Source organism: Patiria miniata, unplaced genomic scaffold (assembly GCF_015706575.1).
Source record: "Patiria miniata isolate m_02_andy unplaced genomic scaffold, ASM1570657v1 HiC_scaffold_20, whole genome shotgun sequence".
NCBI classification, from domain to species: domain Eukaryota; kingdom Metazoa; phylum Echinodermata; class Asteroidea; order Valvatida; family Asterinidae; genus Patiria; species Patiria miniata.
The window spans coordinates 36,772,799-36,800,552 of record NW_024037059.1 but is presented as its reverse complement, the minus strand read 5'-3'; the positions used below and the strand labels follow the sequence as shown (position 1 = coordinate 36,800,552).

General features: G+C 40.7%; 1 protein-coding gene across 1 annotated transcript in view; it reads right to left on the bottom strand.

Annotated features, from left to right (window-relative positions):
• LOC119728943 overlaps positions 1 to 20,369 on the bottom strand; it is a 288,712-nt gene extending 268,343 nt beyond the window's left edge. Inside the window, exons 1-2 of the mRNA XM_038201391.1 lie at positions 19,918 to 20,369; positions 7,355 to 7,416 (exon numbers count right to left, since the gene is read on the bottom strand). Coding sequence (XP_038057319.1) covers positions 7,355 to 7,416; positions 19,918 to 19,978 — 123 coding nt within the window. The 5' untranslated portion in view covers positions 19,979 to 20,369. The remainder of the gene's footprint in view (positions 1 to 7,354; positions 7,417 to 19,917) is intronic.
• Positions 20,370 to 27,754: the final 7,385 nt, after the last annotated feature.

Below are 27,754 nucleotides of genomic sequence, written 5' to 3'. Positions count from 1 at the left end.
ATCACTATGATTAGTCCCAAGGTGAATTTACTGATTTTTTTTTTACTGGGAATAAAATGATGCCCTGGCACGTACAGAGTGCATTTCATTTGAATTTTACTATGTTCCAAAGGTTAAAGTACCGGTAGCCCTAACCGCGCTCTTCATCATATTCATTTTTTTTTTCTCTCCAAACAAATTTTCGATTTGTATGATTTATTTAAGCAATTAGTAACTGTACAACATTGTATTACATTGTGTTCATTCAATGAAGAATCTAGATAAAACCATTGAATGCTTGGTCATTTTGGGTGCTACAATGAGTAATAGGCAGGTCGGTTTTGGGCACTGCAATGGGTAATAGGCAGGGTGGTTTTGGGCGCTACAATGGGTATTAGGCAGGGTGGTTTTGGGCGCTACAACGGGTAATAGGCAGGGCGGTTTTGGGCACTGCAATGGGTATTAGGCAGGGCGGATTTGGGCGCTACAATAGGTAATAGGCAGGGCACTTTTGGGCGCTACAATGAGTAATAGGCAGGGCAGTTTTGGGCGCTACAATGAGTAATAGGCAGGGCAGTTTTGGGCGCTACAGTGACTTAAGGGTAAAATGGAAAAAAAAAACCTTTTTTCTGTTTGGGAAAATTTCAGCCCTCTGAACATACACTTTACATGCCTGAATTACTGTCGGCCTGAAATAATTCAAAATTTGTAAAAGTTTATTCCATAACTATACAAATGTGGGTTGCATTTTTTTGTTCCATATTCAAAAGTGAATAACTTTGTAATGTTCAAAACAGAGCAATTCGATAACAAACTTTTTTTCAGGGGTGAAACTCAAAAGCAGCACGGGGAGAGCAAACGCAACTTTAAAATTTCAGGGTATTTCAGATCGGGACCTGCGAAACTGAAAGTAGTCCTGGAGATCAGACAGGTTAGGGGATTTAATGGTCCAAGTGCTGACACAGCTCGAGTTTTGGGGTGTAGGATTACCCTGTCTGATTTCCCTAGAGACCGATTTCACAATGTTTCCAATCTAATTTGTGAGGAAGGGGGGGGGGGGGGTTAAGACATTGTTCTAGACAGTCAACACCATACCATGTTCTTACAAAGTGAGCATTCATGTGCTCAATCACGACATACATGTACATGTAAAGAGGTCTTGTAGACTTCCCCAGAATGCAGTTTGTACCATAATTTAAAAGTCAAAAACTTAACTTGGTCATTTTCAGAACTTGTGAAATAATAACGTCCACAATTTTATTTTTGAATAAGAAAACAATCTTTACAAAAATAAAAGCTGTCCCGGCTGGTTGCCAATAACAGCAAAGTTAACTGGTGCTGTTCCTTTTTCGAATAATTTAGAAAATTTATATTATTGCCAACAGTTTGATCGAAGATTCGAACGATGACACTGAGTTAAAACTTTATGAATGTAGTATGTATTTTTTCAAACGGCTGACTACCGGAAGCTGATATTTGACAGATTTTAATGATGCAAATTTAGGTTAGTAAGCCCGAGGAAAGTAACAAGCGCGCCCACCCGACTCCCTTATAAGTTCTTATCTAAATTCTATCCAATCAGTTCAGAATGGCCATCCACTGGAAATCAGTGGGTTTTTTTCAGTTATTGACGCACTCAGATTTCGGCACTACTCTCAACATCCAATATAAATTAAATGAAACTTGTGCAGCAAAGAAGGGGTGACATCTCAAAACACACAAGAAGAAAGAGCGCCCTCCTATGTCCAAACTTGTCCAATACTCAAGTCAATGAAAAACTACCAGTAAATGACTATAAACAGGTATGCAATCAAAACAGGCGACAGTCAAACGACCAACCTTGAAAACTGTCTGTATTGTGTTAAACGGCTACCCAAATAAAAGACTGAAAGAAACAGGGTCAAACACCATCAATGGCAAATTTACCTTGTCTAAAAGGCATATGATAGGGGACAAAAATGGGCAAGTCTTCAGAAATTCATGAATGGAGCTCTCGGAACACAAGGCCCCTCTGTCTGAGTGGCTACTTTAATATTACTTGAGTCACCTGAAAGAAAAATAAAAAAACCTTTTGTGTTGGGACCCTGAAGCCCCGGGAACCGGGAATATCTGGTTGACAATGGAAGCGTGGGAAGGCAGATTTTTTTTTTTTTTTTAAGCCAATGTTAGTTTGCGCGATGGTGCGACCGTGACAAGGGCACTATTTTATGGCTAATACTAATAGAAGGGCATACATGTACGTGACTGATTCTTGAGAGGTGTAGTAGAAAAGGAAAAAAAAATGAATGGGTTTAAATGAGGGAAGTGTTTTCTTATGCAAATGATTCACGGGGAACCGTCAATGTGTGGTGGGCATTGTGGGTACAGCCAAACAGCTGTAGCTGGGGGGCGTGGCACTTTGTCTGGTTCAATACGTGTACCGGTACATGTGCACAACTACATATGTGTAAAAGGTCAGATTGATTTTAAAGTTTTCAGTTTTTGAAGGTTTAAATAACACAGTAAACTAATTAAGTAAACCCAACACAGACCATTCACACTGAAAACTGATTGAGATTGTTCATCCTTGTAGGAGCAACGTTTTGTGTCCAAATTCATCCTCTGTGGATCTTCATCTAGGCTGTGCATGGGAACCGGGGAACCGGGTACCCGCGTACCAGATTATGGGATCAGGTACCCATGACCAACTGTACTTTCATAGCTTAGCAACTCCTCAGACAATGAATAAGAAAGGTTTCGAATGTCATTCGTGGACCATTTTTTAAATGAAAACCAGGCTACATGTACATGGAAAACAAATTCACGTTTACGATGCTTGCAAAAATGCAATTTACATTATGTACACTCAAAGTTGTGTATAGCCTTCTGTACCGGTATTTTACTGACTTGGAGCTCACTGTATCTTGCTGTAATTGACGCACTGATGTGGTAGCATGCGAATCTTTAAATTTTGGGGCTTTAAATTTTGGGGCTGGATTTCTGTAAGGCCAAAAAAAAAAATACTCGGTCTCTGGTCAGCGCGCGCGTCGATTTTAATCATTTTAACCTTTTTTTTTCTTCAAATTAACACGGAAGCTACAACAGCTACAACAAATTTTTGTACAAAGGAGTACCAAGGAATGGGGAAATTGCACCAAGGCAAATGATAAAGGGCACCAAGGCAAATTATGGAGGACACCAATGTATAATGAGGACACAAGAAAGCAAAATAGTACCCACCTTGTCTGTACAATACAAGCTTGGAAAAAAAAAGCCACCAAAAAACAAAACAAAAACGCGTCGCCGCATCAATTCCGGAACATCGGTCTGACCAGAGACCGACTATTTGTTTTTTTTGGCCTAACAGGTACCCGTGTATTTCTACCCATGTAGCCTGGTTTTCATTTTTCCTCCACAACTGACATTCGAAAACTTTTCTCTTTTCAATGTCTGAGAAGTTACTATGTAATTTGTAAAGTTTGTTGTGGGTACCCAATTCCATAATCTGGAACCGGTTCCTGACATTAACAGTCGGGTACTCAGGACTGCCCGGTTCCGATGCACAGCCCTATTTACCATGCAAATATCATTATAAAAATTGACTTCAAACTGTTTTTTTATTTGTTTGACAGGTACAACTTTACTTTTTGCCTACTCACTCTTGGAGATATCCATAAAAGGCATTAAAGACCGTTTTCTGAATTTACAACACCTTATATCAGACGTACCGGTAACTAGGGGCACAAAAAAAACCTGGGCCCCAAATTTATGGAACGACAACCCACGGTCCGTGTACACACATGTACCTGTAGTATCAGTATGCATATCGGCACAGTACAATGAAAAGCCCTTTCTAAGCAGCACATTACTATTACACGCAATGCACTGTCCACATTTCATTCAAGATTGAACTTTATGGTACCGATACAATGAAAATGTACACAAAGTGGCGCCATCCTAGAAATTTCTCCAAATCTTGTGAATTTGTTCAACGGGGAAACAAAAATCTGGCCCTTGACACGCTTGACGCAAATCAATCATTTTCCTATCTGGGTTGTTTAGGCGTCATGGCACCTCCACTACAGTTCTCTTATCAATTTTTTTCTTGGCAAAACGGACCCATTAACCGCCTGTACGCAAATACAAAGAGTCAACAAAAACTCCTAAAAAAGATAAACGTGTGGGTTTTTAAAAAAAAATGTAATCTTCTTGAGTTGGAATTCAGAATTTTTGTGTGGGCATACACGTAGTTTCAAGATTGTGAAACATGTACGCACTTACGGAAAGTGTAATGCCACAGTTTCTTAAGTGTGGCCTTGTATATGCACATCAATATGTTTTTATAGACATTTTTTATAAAATAGGCAGCTATTTTTAACTGTCATTCTCATCTCACTGAGAAATCTGTAACAATACTAGGCGATAACTTTCAAATTCAGAGTTGGCCTTTTGCCTGTGGCAACGATGATAGACGCCAGCCTAAATTTTTTTTTCAGGTTCTTTCATTTCTGTACAATTTGAAAAGGGTTTTGGTCTAAAAATACATGTAGGCAGCTATTTTTAACTGTCATTCTAATCTCACGAAGAAATCTGTAACAATATTAGGTAATAATTTTCTAATGAAGTTTAACTCAGAGTTGGCCTTCTGCCTGTGGCAACGATGATAGACGCCAGCGTAATTTTTTTTCAGGTTCTTTCATTTCTGTATAATTTGAAAAGGTTTTTGACCTAACAGGGACCCTAAATGCCAGTTTAGCTGGTCGCTGAACTTTTTTTTCTTCTAAATAAGATCAAATGGGGCTATCTGGGCCATGGAGTGGGGCATAAACTGAAAGGGTAGTTTACGGTTCAGTTATTTGCGGAATTATTAAGCAAAGGCTTTGAACAATTGTATCCACTGCTTGCTTTTGCTGTAATTTTCAGAAATGGATGGATTTGGGGGTTAGTATTTTATAGCAAATACAGTTACACCGTCCTGTTTAAAGTTTTGTGTTCATAGATGCTAAAACCCCAAAAAATGTTGTCCTTGTAGTCTGGCCCTACTTCAGACGAAACCGAGCAATGTACCTATAGACTTCGGGGAATTGTCAGGTCAGGGAACCAGACTAGCTGGCTTGCACCCCTTCACGGATGTGTAACTGATTGCAAACAAAATGTGGACTCACTAAATTTGGTAAATTGGGGACGCTACTGTTTGAAAAAAAGTACAATTTGGTAAATGGGGACACTACTATTTGAAAAAAAAAGTCAGTTTTTTTCCAAAAACAGTCGTTGGAAAATGATACAAAAATTCAACTTTTCATGAAAGTGACCGTGATGACAGCACACCAGGTGCCATGATTTCACAGGATGCTTGAGACTTTCGAAGTCAAGTAAGGTGTTTCACAATAAGTTGCTATTTTTGTTTTTTGATGTTTGCAAATGTTGTTATATTACCTTTCAATTTCTTGCATGACTCTTCAGAGAATTCTCATGATGGTGGCCAGTTTGCTTACCAAAATTTCTAATCAACTCTAGTAGAGAGCAACTTCTCTTTTCAGAGTTAGTCACTCCCACCCAGTGTGACGGTCATCTCACAAATTCTTCACCACCATCCGCTCACGCCCCCAAACCACCACCACCACCCCCAACCCCAACTCCCACCCCCCCCCCCCAAAAAAGGAGCAGAAACTAGCCTTGATCTGATCTCCACTCATAATGTAGATAATCCATGAACATGTTGCAGAGGACAGCCAGGATTTATCAAAGGGATGGGGTAGCTGAAGTGCTTTGTCCAGGATTTTTTTTAAAAGGGGGTGGGGTGGGCTGGGGTGGGGTGGGGTGGGCTGGGGTGGGCTGGGCTGGGGCAGCTTGTAGGTGTTGAGGTCAACATATTTAGTGAAAAGTTAGGCTTTGCAATTAACATACTAGTGCATATATGTGATGCTTTTTGGGGAAAAGAAACATTTTTCTTTTTGCAGGAATACAATCATTCATCTTTGTCAGATGAAAGGGGTTCGGGGGTAGTCTGAGTATAGCTAGCTACCGTAGCTCTGCAACCAACGTCCGATATACGGTAGGCTTATAAAGTGAGCATTGCAAATTTATGCGACCCCGCGCGCCAGCCATTTAGAGTCGAACTTAGAAATTGCGACGTCATTTGGTGCAGAAATGTGGACTAAGCTGTTGATTGGTCAATTTGCTGCCATGTTTTTGTTAAAATGTACAACAACGGGTTTAACAAAGACCCGATAGAAGGCGCCCACTGAATGGTCAGAATCTGCAGGTCAAGACAAGGTGAACACTGTTTTGCATAATTAATCGCCGGATCTGCAAGTGGATCTTCCATAGACTACCGGTAGGGTTTGGGGAGGAGGGTATAGTTTTAGACATTGTACATGTAGGCCTGACTCAAAGTGTTCATGTACTCATTCACTGAAACGTATAATTAATACCTTGCCTCATCTATTAAATTCATAACGCTTTGCAGATACAGCGTGTATAATATATTTAAATACAAACTCTCTCCAGATATTTATTGTTTGAATGGGCAGCTTTATCAGGCTATTTATTTGATAAAATATGCAAACAGGTCGAGCAGTGCAGCACGCCTGGCACTATATGTACAGTCTTGACGTTATCTGTGAGCCATGCATTGATTTATCAAGCTGCATGCTACGGTAGAAATATATTTCTCAGTGTCACACGTATTGCAAGTGTAAACGTCTGAATATCATAGACTTACATATGTACATGTGTATAACCAAAGAGAATTTAATGAATTTTTTTAAGCCTCCTGCTGTTTGAACAGTCACAGACAGTCAAAAAATGTAATCCTGTTCCCCGTCATGCCTTTTACACAGGCTAGTCACCAACAGCCAGATCATATTTCACGCAAGCACTTTGACTAGTCAAATTCAGTCAATAGACAAAAGCAGGCAAGTGGTAGGCACAGCTGGCTTAAATATCAATCACCTACAGTCAAAACATAGCTGAATCAAGTTACCTAAACAGTCACAGCCAGTCAATCCTGCTATAGGCTGGGAGCTCTCAACTGTTGAAAACAGTCACTTGATTGAGTTTGACTGAAAGGACAACTTTGCAATGTACATTTGCATAGGAGGGCGAATGCTGTGTGCCAGCAGGCTCACTTTTAAAAAAAAAAATCACCTTCAGTGATCATATTTCTTCTGAACACCACCATTTCAGGCAGAATTATTTCACAGGGTTTTTGGTGCCATCCCTACCGGGTATCTTCACTTAGAGCGAGGTTTTTCTGAGGTAATTATGGCACCTGCGTGCCTTTAATTGAGAATTATAAATTGAGGGATTCGATTGCAAGAAAATATTTTGGGGGTACAGGATAATTTAAATGTGCATAGTTTCAGAATGGTGACCTGAAATTGATACGTCTTACCTTTTTGAGATGGGAGTTGACCCACTTCGTGAAAGTCCTCTTCTGCACGTCATCTCTCGCATCTGAAAACAAAAAAATATTTCAAAAAGGTAGAAACTGTTTATGGACTACTTTGATACGTCAATAAAAAACACTTTGTGAAGATTGAAAATAGATTGTACAGAGTTTACCTATAGGGCCCTTTAGAATGCCTGGAATACAATTTTAACGAGACAATCTCTCTACTGTACATGCATATTGTCAAATCACAGTAATGCCACACATACATATACCGGTATATTAAGGGGGAAAAAGGAAAGAATATTATTTTTTATTGTATTTATAATCAAAATTCATAAATACCTAACACAGTTTACGCATTCCTATTGGTCGAGAGCCCGTCACGTGGCCGGTCTTAAACGGATGATAAAGACATGGCTAGCTGGTCTTAAACACTTTTCCAGTGTCACAATAAAATGTGGACTCCTAAAAATCCAGTGCCTCTTATCGTTTCATTGGTTGAACGTTCACAATCCTCACGTAGGCATGTGCAACACTACCAGTACCAGGGAGTCAGAATTTTATAGTTCTAAATTCAAAACGCAACGCGCCAGGTGCGTTCTGCGCGACATCGCGCAGAACATGTTACGCGCGTGTCAATCTCCATAAAAGGGTTGTTTACATCTTACTCGCCAGCTGAACACTCCATTATTTTGCAAGAGGGATGTTTCAAAAAGCATAAAGTGAATTTGTTGATTTTATATGATTTTATATTATATGATTTATTTTTACCGAAAAGGTATTTATGAATGGGAATAAATATGTGCTCCGTCGGTATTTATCACTCTGTTTAAGACCACTTAGAGTCTGGGTGCTGATAATTACCCTCGCCTTCGGCAGCGGCGGCGGAACGGGTTTGAAACTGGGGGAGGGGGGCCATCACCAAAAAGGGGCACTTGCAAATCCGTGCTGAAATGTCGTCACGTTTTTTTCACCGGACACTTGGCCCCCGTAAAACCAAATTGGGGGGGGGGGGGGGGGGGGGGGGGGCGGTACCATCTTCCAACATAGGGGGCGCTCTTCAAAAGCAATGATTATATGCTAAATATGCATTATGTGCCCATTTTCAGGCCGTATTGTATGGGTTTTGGGACTTGGTTTTCATATTCCTCGTTTATATCACAAATATCTATATCCTTTTTGGAGATATGGTTACTTCTAAGAAATAGTAAGATACTTTAAGGGCATTTTTGTGGTATCTTGAGGGGGTACTTTACTGTTCCAGGGGGCACATTTATGGCCGCAAAAGGGGCACTTGGGAACATCTGGGGGGGCAAATGCCCCCCCAGCCCCCCTTCCGGTTCCGCCGCCCCTGGCCTCCGGCTCGGGTAATTATCAGCACCCAGACTCTAAGTGGTCTTAAACAGAGTGATAAAAACCTCCGGTGCACACATTTATTCCCTTAATAAAAAATAAAGCAACAACTTTAAAAAAAAAAATAAAAATTTAAAAGTCTAAAATCGCACATGAAAAAATTCAACCACAATTTGAAAAAGGAATGTTTGCTTTGCTGTGATCGGTCCATGGAGAGGCTGACCTTTTTCTGAGCAAGGATCATGCACAAACAATGTCTGAACTGTGTACATACCGGTACTCAAAACCTGACAGACTGGACAAACCAATCAAATTGCAGCAAACACTGCACCCGGTACCGGTACCGGTACCAAATACCCACTCAAATCTGTTCATGTTTATCCACAGCCCTCTGCTCACCTTACACATTCCTCACATTAATACAAATCAGGGTCAAAAAAGTATGTTTAGGCCAACAAAAAAAATACTCAGTCTCTGGTCAGCGCGCGCATCGATTTTAATCATGCGCGTCAACCTTCTTTTTTTTTTAATTAACACGGAAGCTACAACAGCGCCCTCTATGTCGCGCCTCCTCAAATTTTTGTACCAAGGAGCACCAAGGAATGGGGAAATTGCACCAAGGCAAATGATAAAGGGCACCAAGGCAAATTATAGAGGACACCAATGTATAATGAGGACACAAAAAAGCAAAATAGTACCCGCCTTGCCTGTACAATACAAGCTTGGTACCTCAATCCATCAAAATCCACACCCCTGTTTTGGAGGATTTCAGCGGATTCAGGATACCTCCATATTGAAAAAGTTAGGGGATTTTGATGGATTCAGGACAGTATAAGCCTAGCGGTACTGCAGGATTTTGATGGATTCAGGATATATGTACCTCCATATTGAGCAGTTGGGGGGGTTTGATGGATTCAGGATCTCAACAGTTTAACTCCTTTGCTTCTGTACATGTATGGTGTGTCCGAGGCATATACTACACTGGTGGAGTCTAATGGACTCACCGGTGGATTCTGATGGACTCAGGTCACCAATATTTGTTTGCATGACAAAATTGGTAGATTTTGCCGAATTCAGGATACTTTCTAGTAAAAGTGCTCTTAAAGGGGTTGGGGTTAAGGTGGGGAAAATATTCCAAAATAATTATTTATTGGAAATTGGAACTTTTCATAGCCCGAAAACTTTGTAGTCGTAGGCTACTCTAATTTCCTTGCCATCTCTTGCACAGGAAACAATGCCCCTTGGACCCTTGGGAAAACCTCTGGTGTCGATACCAGACTAAATCTGTGGTTGGTCCTTCCTACCCTACCAGTACAGTACGTGTCGCCATGCCATTATGTTTACCAAGACAGGGGTTGGATGTCAGAATTGTCTGGAACCCAGGAAAAATAAAAAAAAGTACAAAGTATGTTCGCCTGGGCTCAATAGGTCACCTTTTTGGAACTTTGGCATGTGCCATGTCTGGTGGCAAAAGTCACCATGCAAGCTGAAAGTTCGGTCTAACCTTTGAATTGTGTTTGTGAGAAGTAAAACCTGTCATTTTATTGCCTTTACTGGTGATTTATTTACGAAAGGTTGCCGACAACAGACAGAAAACATTTCCACTCCTACGCAAGTCATGTGACGAACATTAAATATGAAGAGAAACTGCAGCTTTTTGGAAGCATAAACTTCTCATTCTTTAATAAATACATACAAAAAACTAACACTCTCATACGGACATCAAGTCATTATAAAGTCAATCACAAAATCGAGCGACGAGTTATTCATGATGAACTACATGTGAAAGAAGGTATTTTTTTATCAAAAATGAATTTTTTTCATTTTCTTTTTTTATTTATTTATTTAACCAGGGTAGCCCCATCATTTATCACATACCGGTACATGTTACAGGCCCAAGTCCATCATACTCCATCAATATTTAGTCAAGGCCTGCAGGACCAAGGCCCCCAAAATCCACCAAAATGGGGGGGATGGATTTTGATGGAGGTGGGGAGGTTAGGATTAAAAACTGTCCACATCACTGTGCATACAATATAAGTTCAAGAACTTTGCAAGGATTTTAAAACCCACTAGCACTTGTACTACATTGAATTACATTGTGTTTATTCACTGACGAACTCCATAGACAGCTCAGGCGCTACAGGGAGTAATTAGCAGGGCGGTTTGGAACAGTAGTGCTAAAGGGTTAAAGAGTCGGTTTTCGACATACTGTGGACAAATTTAACAGGAATACTTTTGCATAATCAAGTTTATCACTAAATACTTTTGCATATAATCAAGTTTATCACTAAATGATCAAATTATTTACACTTATTTAAGCAGCAAATTTGGCAACTGATCTTCCCCTATTCATTATGTGTGCAGGTGCAAAATGGCAAAGACCATTATCATGTTGCGGCCATCATGATTTTTTTCCCATTCAAATCAACGTATAAACCAAAGCGAGGCTGGAAGGAAACTTAGTCTGGTTCCTTTTTGCACATAAAAACAGTATCATTCAGTACTGTTGTTGGATACAGGGAACATGACTGAAATGGTGGCAGCGTGATAGAGTTTTATACTGCAGGTAGTATACAGCATCTCACTGTGGCTGCATTATATGTACTTTGTTATTTTCACTTTTGTCTGCTTATAAATATGAAATACAGTTTTATACAGCGCCAGGGTGTTTTAAACTGTACAATATAAAATCAGTGTTCAGCAGACCTTCAATGCCATGTAGGCACGTAATCGTAGAAATGTCTAGACACGCTGAGGATGTTTTCTAGCACGTTTCCAACAACAGCCTATGTTTTTGTACTTGCACAATACAGTAAATTTAGTTCAAGCATACTAGTTCCAATTGTACACTAAATAGTCATAACAAGTTCGATCTGGTTTGGCTTTTTCCCCAGAAAAAAACTAGGCCTTTTAACCCTCTCTATGATTCATCAATGACGTACGGTACAGGACCCCACCGTCTCTCCATTTATATTTGCCTTTTTTTTTTTTAAATAAAGTACACTGTACCAGTACCGGTACTTGTGCATGGCTGATCTACCCCTATCATGTACAGGTCCATAGAAGATCCATTGTTCCCATTTCCAAAGAACTTTGCCGTACCCGAATCTTGTTCAAGCTCTATGAAAATTTGGAAGAAAAAAAAGGATTGTCAAACATGGGGCCCTGAATATGGCAGGTTTGCATGAGTAATGTATGCAAGTTGACTGTTGAAATGTATTTTTCAAAAGCGTAGCTGAAACACATTCAGCCGATTCACACAATCCAAAATGTCCGTGTTGGATCCGGGCTCAACACGGAGATTTTGGCAACCAGGCAAGAATTCAACATGGCGTCTACATGGGTCCAGTGCTCTACATGGGTAAACTCCATCACTGGACAGGATCAGGGTGTAAAGACTCTCAACCCGAGTGAAAAAATTCGAAATGCTACGGTCGACTTGTGTAAAAACCTGTTTTTGCTCAGACGTGGCTTGCTCACATGGTTCCGTGTTGATTTCAACACGGGTCTACTGGGGAGTAGTACCCGGTAGGCCTACATGTATATCCGCTTGAAAGGCAAGCGTCTATAATATGCGCCCAGTTTTGGCGATTAATTATGCCAAACAAGACTGCATCTTGTCCTCGAGATTCTGACCATTCAAGGGGCACCTTTTATTGGGTCTTCGGTAACCTGTTGTTGTAATACAAAAACATGGCAGGCAAATCAACAGCTCAGTCCACATTTCTGCTTGAAACGATGTCACAATTTCTAAAGTCGACTCCAATTGGCTGGTGCGCAGGGTCACATCAAAGTTGCATGCTTACATGTATCAGACATTGTTACGGAGCAGGTTCTGTTGACCAACAGATGATACTCAGACTCAGTCAAAGTCAAGAACTCAGACTCAAAGTCGAGAAACCGTCCACATTAATGGTTACTAGTGTACCGTACACGTACATGTATGTTGCCACGCCTTCTTTCTGGTTTAACAAGTAACCACTGCCCAAAGCTGCAGACTTTACACATTCCACGTACGTGTACCGTACAGCTAGCTAAATCCCCTTAAAGTCTCAATGGATGCACGATGCGAAAATAATATGCCAGCTGAATGCCAAAAATTCGACAGGTCCTGTTGGGGCATTTTTTTATATCAACTGCATTGTTTTCTGCTCCAACGATTTCAACTTGGAATTTATGGTGCCTATACAAACACACACGTAGCGCACCCTGAAGTTTTTTAAACAACGTGGTGTGTTGTATCGTGTTATTATTTGGGTTTAATATTTGGGTAAGACAGCATATTGCAAATTTGAATGGGTCGACAGCACAAGTATTGCAGCTCTGCTGCAAAAAAAAGGTAAAATGCTTGTTAATGTAAAGGCAGAGGTATATTTTTATTGGGGGGTGGATTTCACACTCGATGGTCAAAAGTTTATGTGTACATTACGGTATCTACCTGGGCCGCCAATTTCATGGAGCCATGATTTTAAGCTTCTGCCTTCAGAAAGTTCTGTTCATTGGAAAATGTTAAGCACACAGTTTGTTAAGTTTCTAAAGCAGAATTTCATACTAATACAATAGCCACATTACAATATAGTCTAGACCCTAATCAAACAGGCTTTCTGCCATAACGGTCCCTTCACACAAACGTCTCGCCAATCAGTGTTGATTTTGACACGGGTCCTTGCTAGGGATGTGCAAAGGAACCGGGTACTCGGTTACCCGGTTCCGTCGATGTCAGGAACCGGTTCCAGATTATGGGATCGGGACCCGTAACCAATTAACTTTACAATTTGCTTAGCAACTTCTCAGACAATGATAAACGCTTTGAAAGTAGTTTGTTTGGAATTTTCAAAATGCAAACCAGGCTACCGGTAGATGGAAAAACAAAACATCTTTCACATTTATGACGTTCACGAAAGTTGCAGATTACACCGTAAAGCTAAAGCTCACTGTACAGTGCACACACTATACTTCGACTTCTACTTCTACGTCAATAATTGACTGGTGCGTCCAACTGGATATCTTGCTGTATTGACGCACTGATGTGGTACATGTGCCGGTATGGTAGTACTATCGTGCGGACTTTATGAACCATCTGAACAGCAACTTCCGAGATTTGAATTTTGGGGTCGAGTTTTTTAACGCTTGGTACCCATGCTTTTTTTTCAATCGGTTACCTGGTTCCTGGTCTATATCTGCACATAAATGTAGGTCAGCTATAGATTTTGGGTTTTCTAGGCTCTCATCCCTGGTCCAGACCAGGGTTTGATTTTACCCGTGTAGAGCACCAGACCTGTATACAAGTTGTGTTGGATTCTTGCGAGCATGGAAAAGATTCCTGAAATCTCCGAGTTGGACCCAGGTCCATTACACAAAGATTCTGGATAGTGTGAAAGACAGCCATACAAAAAATGTAAAGTGTTTGCGAACACATTTTCTGCAAACTTTTTACTAGCAGTTCCATGAAACAGACTTCTGTCTCAAATGGGTCAAACTTGATAAAAATTTTGTTTTAAAAGGAGAACAACAAACAAGGGGTAGCCTTCACAGATGAATTGCAAACACTAGGTTTAACTTTCAGGGAAAAACACAATCCAATATATATGTGAGGGCCTTATTAACACAATCCAAAATCTCTTTGTTGGACCCGGGTCAGACTCGGATTTCAGGATCCCCTTTCACACTACCGGTAGCAAGAAACCAACATGGGTCCAGTGCTCCACATGGGTTGAGAGGCTCTACCCAGGTAGAAAGCCCCAAATCTACAGCCAACCCCGGTACAACCCGCGGTGTTAGTGTGAACGATTTGCCTTGTCTACCCGTGTTCAATGGAACCCGGTTCTGTTTGCGGTGGACCCGTATTGGTTTCAACACGAGTAGGCCCTATAGGGCACGATCGTGTGATAATAAGGCCTTATATTAACTTATAATAGGTTCAAGTTTCCGAGTAAAGCACAATACAATGGAATCCCTGTAAATTGAGTTGATGAGATCTTTAATAGAAATTTACTGTGCAGAAGGTACTGTATGACCACCCACTGGCGCAGACTCTAGAATCATGTGTTGAATTCTGACACCATACCAACTGGGGCCTCGGCCTTGGAATCCAGACAGTACGTGTTAACGCCATGTGCAATGTCATGTGCAACACGCACATAATGTTAGTGCATACGTGTCATGTGAAACATAATGCCATTACATCTACTTGATTGCACAATTATAAAGATGTGCTGTATTGAATACATTACAGGCTTATGAAATGAAAAGGCTTCAGCAAGGTACGTCAGCGTCAGCACGCCGACCCGCTCCAGAGCCCCTGCACTGTGAAGTGCGAAGATCAAGCGTCGCTAATGCTAGCCAAAATTCTCGCGTCAATCTTTCAGTCACGCGATCATTTGACCGTGAACCAGCCTCTAGGATGCAGACTAGTAAAAAAAAGTCCAAAAATTTCCTACGCCGACCCTATCACCATTTGTATGCCCTTCCAATTTCTTTTAACTGAGACTTTTTGTGGCCCTTAAATTATAGGGTTGGTAGCAAGGAACTTAAATTTCTGAGAAAATTTGGATGATGTTGGACCGAAAAGTTGCTCTTATTTTCAATGGAGTACATGCACCGGTAGAAGACAATTTTCAAAATAGCCATGGACTTTAGAACTTCTTTTTAGTGGTTGCCGTCACCCATAACTCATGGCAATCCTCAAAAAGTTGCCAATCCCCAAAAAGTGGAAAAGGGTTCATTCAAGCTTTCATTTGATGTGTGGGTGTCTTGAACACCTTGGAGAGATGATTTTTTTTTCACAATTGCCGAAGTGGGAGTACTTTGGGAATTTATGTTATTTATGGGTCTGGACCCCTAAGAGCTTACCCAATACCACAAATTGACAACCTGTGCTAAAAAGGCAAGCTTAGTATTGCCACAACAGACCACTCATTCAAGTAAAAGCCATTGTGCGGCTAATGAATCCCACTACAAAAAAAATAGACAAAAAGTATTCGAAGGAGTAAATCAAGCAGGTTTAGACATCGTTGCCCACAGAAAAACTCATTGTTGTATAATAGCTGCCTGCTATACAGCACCAGGAATTGGAAAGTCACTGCACTCTGCTTGCAACACTCTACCTTTCATGTTTAAATACAGGCAATGAATGAGACTAGCTGGAAATGAATAGATTGGAATGCATAATTTACTGCTGACTGGTAAATTGAATTTGGATTCACATGGGAATGATTGTGCACCCATCAACTGTACAGGTATGACACACCTCATGAAACCTGCGAATGGTGTCACTGTCCAACCAACAGTGGGTCATCCTTTACACACCCCCGCACTGTGTCAGAATAGTGACACACCAAATGTACACTTTCGATATCAACATTTTATTTAGACATTTAGCAACATTTTTTACCCTCGTACATGTACCTTTAACAGATTGTAGGCCTAATTAACCCTAACCCTCCAGGGTATGTTTGCTAGAACCCTGCCAAACGTAGCAACATGCAACACTTGACTAAGTGACAAGCCTGCCCAGTGTAGCAAGATCCATCAGGGGAAAAGTCTCAAGGCCACACTGCCTCAGAGTCGGTGGTCACCGCATGCAGCAGGATACAACTGGGGCATTGTTTCATGGGACTTAGCTCTCATGGTTTCAGAGCTGGCCATTCATGCACTGGTGTTGGTAGCTGAACGCATCAAAGTGCACCAGTTCTTTTCCACCTGATGCACTGTGCTGCGTCTGGCAGGGTTAGGGTTAATGTATACTTACATGTAGGAACAGATTGTAGACCTAATTAATACTGAGGAAAAGTGATGCATCCCATAAAAATGGTTTGACACATAAAATCACTACTTGATGCTCCCCTCTGTCACAGCCATGATTGAGCCATGGGGCACTCTTGATGCACTGTGGAGGGGGGGGGTGTCACAGGGACTGTCTTACAATTGACAGAGCATTAATAAGTAAAACATAGGGTTTTTGCTGCAGGGAACTTTAGGCTTGGGCAGTTCTAGGTCAGATCAAATAGAATCGATCCAGAAGTTGAAATTAAAATCGTGATTCCACAGGGTTTTTTTTAGGAATCGATTCCTAGTAGCAACAATGAATAGGTTCCAGACAAAATCCAAATGTAGCGTCAAAAGATCATTTTTATAATGATACATGCATGCAGTTCAGGTTTTTCCTAAATATTTCTTGAAATTTAAGAACAAATGCAGTTGAAATTTGTGCCACTTCAATAACGTCTTCTCTTTGTGGATATTGAATTAGTTTACACAACCCACTCTGTGTTATAAGTGGAGGGGTAAACAGAAAGGATCTATGTAGGGTCACTATGTATCCGATGAAATTGTCTTCTACATGTATCACAATTCACAGTGCTCGATACATCTCTGTAAAGCATCATCTACATGTAGGGCCTAATCAAAGAGATAACAGACACGTTGTAAGGAATTTTTGATAATTTCTCTGAATGGTTAATTGGCTCTGTCACGGACATTACATTTCCTTTCCAGTGGCGGATCCAGTATTTACGGAAAGGGAGGGCGCCACAAATGGAGGCAAAACCTGAATGGAGGCAAAACCTGAACACACCGTACAAGACGGGCAATGTGGGTGACAATTTCCATCTTTGAAGTGATTACATTGTAAATAACCAGTTGACAGAAGAAGAAACTGGGGGGCAAAAGACACGAAGAACCTCCAAAACAATTTGTTTTAATATAAACTGTGAGAAATAGGAGGGGGGGGGGTCTGGATCCGATACGGCTTTCATAATTAATGCTGGAAATGCCCTTGTACTTTTGAATAGGCCTTCTGCACAATTTTTCTACCAGTCTCCTACGGTGGGTCAGGTTGAAAGGTTTTATTTGTTTGCGCCAGTCCCAGGTCTTTGACCCGACTATTTGGATACCCTTTCAAGGTACAATGGGATACTTCTTGAGAGAGAAGAATGGCCAACGTAATCCGTATTCAAATGGGCCCACGCAGGATCCGCTGCGCACTGTAATATACCCACACCCCTAATCAACCTGCACAGGTCAATGGGAGGTAAGTGGGATGGGAGTGGACCCAAGGACACTATCCACATGTACGTATGGTCATGTACATACATGTACATAGTACATAACGTTGTGGTTCCAAAAGTGTAAAAGTAGTTGTTGAAAGGAAGTCTTCATCTTTATCCAAAAAAAAATATCTTCAATTGCGTCCTATCTCTTGAAGGTCAGGGACTGAAACTATTAGTTGAAGAGTTCAGCTTTACCCAACAATTGTTTCAAAAAAAACAGTCATACACTTGTACTTTTTACCAAGCTTCTTGTAACCCTAAGCTTCCTGTAACCTTTCACTTCTGAAAACAGCGGCATAGTTTTGGGTACTTGTTCAGTGTCAGTCAAAACAAAACAGTTAGCAGCATCACAAATTTAGCAGGTTTACTTGTTTCTGACCAAAGATGGAGAAATTTTAAGTTTAGTGATCATTAATAATTGGACATTTTTAAACAAATACATTTGCAGCCAAATTTGAAAATTGCTTCAGATCTGGGCATTAAGGTAAAGTCAACTTGGCACAGAATGTATGTTTGCTAAGGAGGGTTAAAGAACAATGCATACTATATATGTGTAGGTTAAAGAGTTTACCTTAAAAATTGGTAAATTTGTAAGCTTTGAGCTTGAACTACTGTCTGTAAATGATTTCATGTGTAAACTGTGTACAACAGAAAGTCGAGACGTCAAAATGGACAATTCTTAATGGACAACTTGTCTTTCAAGTTGAACAAACAGCAGTTGAGTTGCAACAATGGGCAAGAGGTCGAGTTGGTTCAAGTGGAGTTGACCGACGTCGAGCTGTTTGAAACGATCATGCCATGAACCATGTGTGTTGTTAACTAGTAAAACCATGGAGCTATAAACACACACCCAGTACATTGCTTTTTTCCTAGAAATATGATGTAATAAGGAGCTCTTTCACCCAGAAACTATAACCTTACTGAAATTAAAGTCTAAAGTTTAAGATTAACGAAAGGGAAAGAATGTTTGCATCCCGACGGGGTCAGCCATCATTACAAAAATGTTGAAAAGACATGAATCTGGGAATGAGAAACATTTCCAATTTTGTTAAAAAATACTTTGAAAAAGCACTCAACTCTCCATATACTTTGTACACAACCATAGAACTGACACGTCTGGATGAACTGTCTGGATACTACATTCTTTCCAAAGAAGTACCTATCCCCCAGTACTCCAGTCGGATGTCTACAACAAGTTGAACATTCTAAGTAACAATAACACATTACTTTTTGATTGTGCACAAAGTCTATGATGAAGATCGAGTCAATGATGGACATTTTGGAAAGACTGTTGCATCCTGATACCACTTTTGTAGGCCCTATATCATCTCAAATTCTCAATGGCAGTCAGTTACTGCAAAAATGTTGAAAAGCATGATATGAAATAATTATTTCCAGTTTTGTCAGAAAATATAGTTTGAAAATGTTCTTGATGAATGCATTTTCAAAGTATTTTTCTTTTTTAACAAAAATTGGAAATGTTTCTCAGACTCAGATTCATGTTTTTCAACATGGGAAAGAATGTTACATCCTGACGCCACTTTTTCATCAATGAAGAAGGTCAGTTATTGCAAAATGTTGAAAAGACGTGAATCTGGCTGGGACTGAACATTTTCAATTTGTAAGAAAATTCTTTGAAAAAGCACATTCAACATTCTTTCCCCCTCGTTTTCTTTGCAGGGGTGTGAGTAACCACTGATAAAAAATAGCTGAAAACAGCTGAAAAAGGTGTAAAAAAAAAAGCTGAACTTTGGAAATCTCCTATACTTTTGTACACAGCAAGTGAGGGAAAAAAGCTGAAATCCAAAACAAAAAAAAGCTGAAATCAGCTTTAAAGCTGAGGTTTCACACCCCCGTCTTTGGCAATAACTCACCTTCATTTGGGGTTATAGTGAAAAATATTTTGCGTCAGGATATTGCATTCTACCCGCGGATTGTCGATGGTGTCATTACGTAAGACAGACAACCATCCTTTGCTCCATGGCAACTGGTGGTGTTAAAAAAAAAATATGGATGCACACCGTACCCCCTTCTAAGTTCTAAAATAGACATTTTGAAGGCCCTAAACAATACTCCATTTGTCACTTCTTCCAAACAGCTATCACAAAGAACCATAGAGAATTTTATAATGGCACTCATTCAGCAAAAGCGACTAACCTTTGGCGGTGTGAATGGTTCGCTCGAAGACTGAATCTTTCTCTTGCTCGTGGTCGGCCATTTTTGTTTTTTCCCCAAAAAATCAACACGTGCCTAGAGTCATCATCTCACGATAAACTTGCAAAATAAAACTCAGTTCTGGGAAAACTTGCGTCTCGGCAGTAACTCGACACTAAAGTCCTGAAGCTGTTCGCAGTTCAGGGCAGAAATGACAGCTTCAATGCCACCCCGGAAACTGGCTTTCTCGGACTTGAGTTCGTAGCGATAGCCGGGCCGACTTGCCCCAGTTGCTCCCAGGGTTCGTCTGCGCCGAGTGGTCTCTTGTGTTGTTGGTCCTGCGGTGTTTTTTTACACACCCACACAAACCACAGAGCAGTCGGATTTACCGTCATTTATCACGCATTCAACCAACCGTGGCTACCGGCTCTCCGAGGGTATTTTAACTCCTGTCATTGTGTATTTATACAACGGTCTCGGCTATGACTTCCCTAATTACCATAACCATTGTGAGGCATTTGGGTTGGGCCTACGATTCAATTCATGCTTTTATTGATAAAAGTTACCGTAGATTTTGGAGCCGTCTGTGTGTTCCGGAACACACGTGTAGAACTCCGCATACAAAACTGGGGGCGGGGTCAAAAGGTTACAAAGTTGGTAAACAGTCGAGTCGAATGATCGTCTGCTTATGGAAGCATTATTAATCTCTTCTGCCATGTTTTGTCCAACTTCAATCAACTTACCGGCAACTTGAAGCACCACACGGTCCGATAGATTCGTCACCTCCACGAACCAGCGGTAGTTCTCGTTGCCTTGACCCTGCCTCTCCAAGACTTGGGAGACGGACATCCGCGGGATGCTGCCCGACTCGCCGAAGTCCATTCCGCTGCTGCCTCCCTCTCGCCGTAAAAACTTTGACCCTGGTCTCCTCCTCCGAGAATCAAAACCATTAAGAATTAAATTGTATACTTTTACACATATTCAGCTACTTTAATTGTTCACGGGTGAATGGTGGTATTAGCGCATTTGACCTCATGCCGCGTGAAAGTTATATCCTTTTTTCCCCACCATGTCCTCAACTTTTTGCCACTGTTATCCGATAGCGTTGTGCGTCATGCATGGTCATTGGTGCGGATTTGGTGATTTTTCTTGCTTTCTCGAGCGTAAAATCAGATTAAAGTGGCAACAAAGTTGAAGTTTGTGTGTTTTGTATGGTCCTTTGGTGCATTTTTGTGCTTGTCTCCCGCTGCCATCTTCAACCTAATCAAGAGCAAGCTAGGCGTGCGAAAATATAAATTTCACTCGTTCCCAAGAGGATAGCATGATTATGGCACTACACATGACACCTGTTGTTGTGATATCCCCATTACATTGTGAGTTTTCTTTAGACTTTGATCCTCTGTTCAATGGAGCAGATCAGTCACAGCCCTTCTTTTTTTCCCTCCAAGTTCTAATCGTCAATATTGTACCTCAATTAATAAATAGAGATTTCTTTCAAGCAAAATCTGTGGTTTTGTGCCAGACTGGCGAGATGGCCGGTAGGGGGCGCCCCAACCACCATTTTCAAGGATTTTCGTGAGAAGGCCAACCAGGCGTTTTTTATAAAACAAATAAGCGATCTGTCATCAATTACAACTTGGCTAAAATGCTTATCTATCACCATCGCAACTGCTTACTAAAAGATGACGTTCCTTTCTCACCAAAAAAGAAAGGACGTTAATCATAGGTTCAAGGTAATTGACACCATTTGCTGACAAAATATGAAATATCCTCATTGACCGCACTTATTTTAGTAGCATCAAGCATTCATCCTGTGGAATAGGCCTAATTGCGCCTTATGCCTTTATTTTCGAGAAAAGAGGCCTACCACGTTTTCTCGCCAAACCAAACCATCCCGAAAAAAACACTTTACTCCAAACACTGCTCCAAAAATTGTTTAATTTGCAATCGGTTACATAATCCGTGAATGAGAATTATTTTCCCAAGTGCATGGAAAACTATATAGGGATCATAGCTGCAAGAACGGTCAAAACGTCTTTCCGGGATGGCTTTCAACGGAAACCTAGCTTTGCATCGTGAAAAAAAATATGAACACACATTTTCGGAGTAACCTTTTCTTCAAAAAGTGTATCTGCTGAGCTGATGATGTTGACAGATATTCTTCAATTAAAGCTTTTGTGTTCTTGCTCCTTAAATCGGCAAAATACACGTTTTTGTAAAAAAAAGTAAAGGTAAAGGTGTGTTCACATGATCAGAATTTCGTTAGCGATTGCCGGACTGGTATGCTGCTGTGGGGGCATCGCCACACCTCCTCCACAGCGAGTCTGTTACCTTCCCAGCATTGAATAATGCCGGTACCCATTTAACACCTGGGTTGAGAGGAATAATAATTGAGGTGAGACCTTACTCAAAGGCCCAACGCGCATGGCCACGGCGGGGCTCGAACCCACAACCTAACCATCATAAGCCTGTGCTCCAGCGCCTATAGACCGCACGTGCCACACGTTTTTGTAAAAATTAATGATGTCCATATACCTAAATCTTGGTTGGCATGCAACTCTAAGGCAAAACTAACTCTGAAATGTAAGCGTTCATTTTGAAATTCTCTCACTTGGTGGGAGAATAATGATATAGCTCAGCCTGCTATGGTCTGTTGGTGATCTGGGCCTCCCTTCATCTAGTTAAAAGCAATTGGCCACTTTTCGGCCGCCTTTTAATAAAACCCACTTTTTTGTTTAGCCGAAAACCAGAACAGTGAAGAAAAGAACTAAAGCAAAGCAGATATCCACTCTTCGTCCTCTATACTAGGCCTACAATGGCACAAGTAATCCTTCTGCAGCCAAGTACATGTAGTCACCATAATACGCATGCTTGAAAACATATCACGCGATTGAAATAATATCACGTGATTTCACGTAAAAGCTGATGAAGAGGATTCTTTTCAGTTATAAATAACTCCTTTTTTTGGGGGGGGGGGGCCTCCAAATTCTTTAAGCTTTCTTTATTCTTTAAGTCGAGAGAAAATGCTTAACAGCTGGATAACGTCACCATGGTAACAGTATCTTTTTTGTCAAGTTGTATGTAATTATTCGTGTCGTGTCCGACGAAATCGTATCCGACGGAATGAAATTTTGATATGTTTTTTTACGCAGAGCAATATAATTATGTCCGAGGTACATGGAGACAATTTGCAAACATTCAAAAAAAGAAACGAGCATCCTGCGAAATCATTGCGCCTATAGTATGCCATTTTCAAGGAAATATGTCTTTGAATGACCTTCAATTCCTTGCGATGGGTAGGACCAAACTATCACGAGAATAAAACGGAAACCCAGCTTTGGGTCGAAAAAAAGGAAGATGCATTTTCACAGTTTTGTCAAAAATTATGAGCTGAAATTTTGACTGTGTAGGTTTAAACAGGAACCTGCTTTAGATTTACTGTACAGGGTAAAAAAAAACCGGAAACCCAAAGGAGATACGTAATAATAATAATAATAATACCGAAGTCTTATATAGCGCACGTATCTACCAACAATTAGGTACTCAAGGCGCTGGAAATTATGTCTATTATTAGAGACAGGTAAATGAAGTACATGAGAAATATGAGAACCATTATGTAGCACCTTTATAATGGTTTACAAGGTGCTGCGGCGCATATTGCAGCCACTGCCAGAAACACCGGGGCAAACCCCTTCTCTTGGCAATAAGTGTTACTGGGTTCTTTAACGTGCATTAAACAACACACGGGACCTACGTAGGCCTATACATTTACTTATTTCAGTAAAAGTGAAACCATGTCGTAAAAAAAAAGAAAATGATCTCGAACCAAATAATCCCACAAGTCCCTGGGGTAGCCAAGTAGAAGGCATGACTATAAACTCTTGACATTGTAAAGCATGTTATTTTAACATTGGATCTGAAAGCAGCAGGTTTTTAGATAAATGTTGTAAGTGCCAGTGTATAACATCATGGTTATGAGGGTGTTCTCATGTTTTTTTGATAGAGTTTCCGTGGACAAGATTGTGTCCAAAATTCCATAACTGGAAAAGTACATGAGCAATTTGATTGATTCTTTCACTAAAAGAAAGCTTATTACTTTGGCTTCAGATCCTAGATCTAGAAAGCGCTATACAAGCAGAATTCTTTAAAACATATAGGGGTACCATTTGGGTTTCCTAGTTTTGACTCGCCCTTTATTGTTGTTCCTTGAATCGACAGAAATAGGCCTACACTTTTTTTTGCAAATGGGATCCATTACATTTACATTTTAAATGTGAGTATAATGTCATTGCTGTCATTTAATGTCGTTGTTGGCTCTGCCATCGGCATTCGTCGATTATCGCTTGGTGGCGCTGCCACTGATGCATAAATAAGACTCACTTGTGCAAACTTGCACTTTAAACGCCAGAAAGTCTACCTTTAATCTGAAATCGCTTTGGTAAAGCCATAGACACAAAAAAGACCGCGCGACTCCCATGGTTTTCGAAAAGATCAACAATGAAAGAAATGAAAACAACCGGGATAAAAAGCACCCCGGTCCGGTGCAGGTGTTATATTTTCTGCGTGGTTGGCACAACCGAAACTCGTTCACGACTGGTCTTGACGGTAAATCGAGAACGACACCCACGCAAAGCATTATTCGGGCCTCCCGCATATCCTTGAATCAGTTCAGGGCGGTTTAACACATTTTTCACTCCCCCCCCCCCCAAAAAAAAAAACTTTGAAGAATAATAATTGCGACATAAAGGGGAATTGAAAGAGCTATGCAGGTGCGGCCCTGAAACATGGCCGGCAATGTACTGTGCATTCCCATATCAGCATGACCAAGTTCGAAATCTGCACTAATAAAAACATTAAACAGGCTACAATTCTCAGAAAATAGGCCTACAAAACTACCTCTTACTTACCTAAATTTAGCGCTTCCCTGAACAGCACGTCAGCATGTTTATTTCTACTACATCTAAGGCGATCCGGACTACTTAAGAATATAAACATTGCAGTGATATTGCACACATGATGCTTTCTTTACATGTAATCACTATGTTACAATAACACACTGTGCGTATGTACGGGACTGACTCGGGGCAAGTATTAAACAATCAGCTTTAACCATGCGTGCCATGTGCGTCAGAAAATATAGAAGAGATTTAACTGCCATATATTATTTTTCGGTTTTCGTCATGGCGGGCTAGGGTATAGCCCGATGATTCAGCCTCTTCAGCCGTGCATAATATCTAGCAGTCCCCTGCATGCTTGCCGTTGACTTCGGCACACGGGTAGCTTTTGGCACCCTCTGAATGCCATCCACATCTTAAAGACCTATACACATCGAGAGGCAGGCCAAAGCTAGGTCAGGATGTCTTCATTACAATTTTGCTGCTACGGGCGGAAACTTTGATAAGTGTGTTTTGCTCCTCTATGCAAGTTTTAACTGTGGCCAAATTGTACCTATAGCTATACACCTGCATGTTTTTAGATTCACTCGAGGTAGATCTTTCAAAATCGGATGTTTCAAATTCAAGAAATGATGCGTCGGGCATTGATGTTGCTTATTTATCTTCATTTTAAAACGATGCGTTGATTGACATATGTTTTTGGCCTAGCGGTTTCATCCATACCGAGGCGTCGTAAAAAGGTAGGTAAGAATGCACGAGGGACAAGTTTCTTCGAAATGATGGATATTTTCGAGGAAAAACGCGAGTTGGGAGAAAGTGCTTGTAAATAGGCCAAAATCCATCCGCCGAGCTCATGAATAAAAGTTATACCCTCAAAACATTCTTTATTAGAGCATTCTGAGAGCCATAAAATTGAAGAATTGAAGAGATATGGCAACGAGCCTATAGCCATCTTGAAAAACGATCCCTCCCACAACATGGCAAAATAGCGCCACTTTCGAGCCCAATTGCATCCAAAATACTCAGAATTGGAAGCCCCATTTGCTATAAAATACTAACCCCCAAATCCGTCCATTTCTGGAAATTACAGCAAAAACAAATGTTGTATATGTACCTTTAAGTAGTGCGTGGGTGCTGAATGTTCTCTATGTTGTTTGTGTTTCAGCCACATATTTCACACAACATAGGGCCCACCATGTGCAGATTTTTGTTGAGTGATCAGCTAGGTTATGTCAACACATTTTTCTTTTCGTTTTCTTTCACGCAATACTTCAGGGATTATACCTTTCAATGGAACCCAAGTGTCGAATTCCAAAAGTTTTCTGCGGTGCATGGAGACAACAATGTGTAGGTTTTAATGGCACTTGAAAACATCAAGTCTTCTGAATTTCGGCAGCCAGTTTTTGGTTTGGATTCAAATTTTAAAGGAGCGTTTTCATTTATCATTTTGCACGAGAATGACGTTTACAGGTATTCAACTGGGGATTTTGAAAAAACGAGGGAACTCGAAACCACACAAGACTTTGTACATTTTTTTTTTCAATTTGTAATGAAATTATGAAAGTAAAAAATAAGGAAATCAGCGGATCCGACGAAAAGTTGCATGCCTGCGTTAAAATTTGAAAAGCTCGAGTAGACTGGTGCACGTCCAACTCTGACAACAGATGGACCATGCAGAAGTCTGGGGGTACGACTAGGAAAATGTTTACAGATACAGAGACTACAGGCATTTTCCAAATCATGGATTCGTCTTCAGCCGAATCTCTCGCTCAAAAATCATGTTGTGGCCTTTGATGTCAAAATGATCGAGAAAAAACTCAAAATATTTTGACTTCAAATTATAGGACTTAATGTTCTTGAAGAGTATGGTCCTTAATTGGAGTCAGATTCCCCATACAACAATATTGGGCCTGATTTTTTTAAAGTTCAAGCTGGAATGAGGCCGAAGTTTTGGGGGAAAAAACCCGACAGATAATTCTTTTGATACTCTTTACTCGTACACTACAAGTGAAGTATTTGGCATGTTACGCGTGTCATTTTCTTGTTTTGCATGTTTTCCCAAGTTCGGAAACTCAGTACACGAGTATCTCGATTCTCAAATTTAGGGACACTGACGATTTCAAAAAGTCTGCAAATTAGATAAAAGATGAATTTCTTTCTATACTGGTAATGTCTTCCTCTCAGATTCAAAAGGTCTGATTTCAGAGCAAAGTCTGAAAAAAAATCTCATTCCTGCAAATTTACACAGGCATGCAACTAGGAATTTAGAAAAATCGAGTAAACTCCAAACCACACTTTTGTAAGACTCTGTTCAGTATTTTTTAGCTGCGGGATAGCAGCTCAACAAATCATCATGTCTCTCCGTTAGTCCGTTAGTTAGTAACAAACGTTGACATTGTCTATTGCTCCTACACATTTTGACCGATTTCTACCAAAATTGGTCAAAAGTATCAGAAGCTCAGCCCCAACATGTCTCATGACCAAACTGGGGTCAAAGGTCATCATGGGGTTGCTGGGGTCAAAACCCTATTTTCTACTCAAAACACTACTCCTTCCAGAAATTACATGGCACAATCATATGACTCCTGCATGTACACGAACTAGTTGGCCCGCAGCTTCCGAGATATTTCCGACCGAGCTTGTTCAATTTGTAACAGCATTCACGAGAAGTACAAAACGAGGAAATCAGCGGATCCCAGGAAAAGTTGCACGACAGTTTACCAGACTAGAGCAAAGTCAGAACTGCTCGTATCGTATCAGACATCTACAATGTCACATGGGAATCTAAAGTTTGGATGGTTCACGAAGTCATGTGGTGCAGTGCACCCTCGTCTTACCCCTTTCCAAAACCCTGGAACCCTGACCCCAACTTTCATGTGGTGGCTGGCCACACATGCTTTCAATATGACGTTGACACAAACAGGGCAAAACAAAGTGATTGGGGA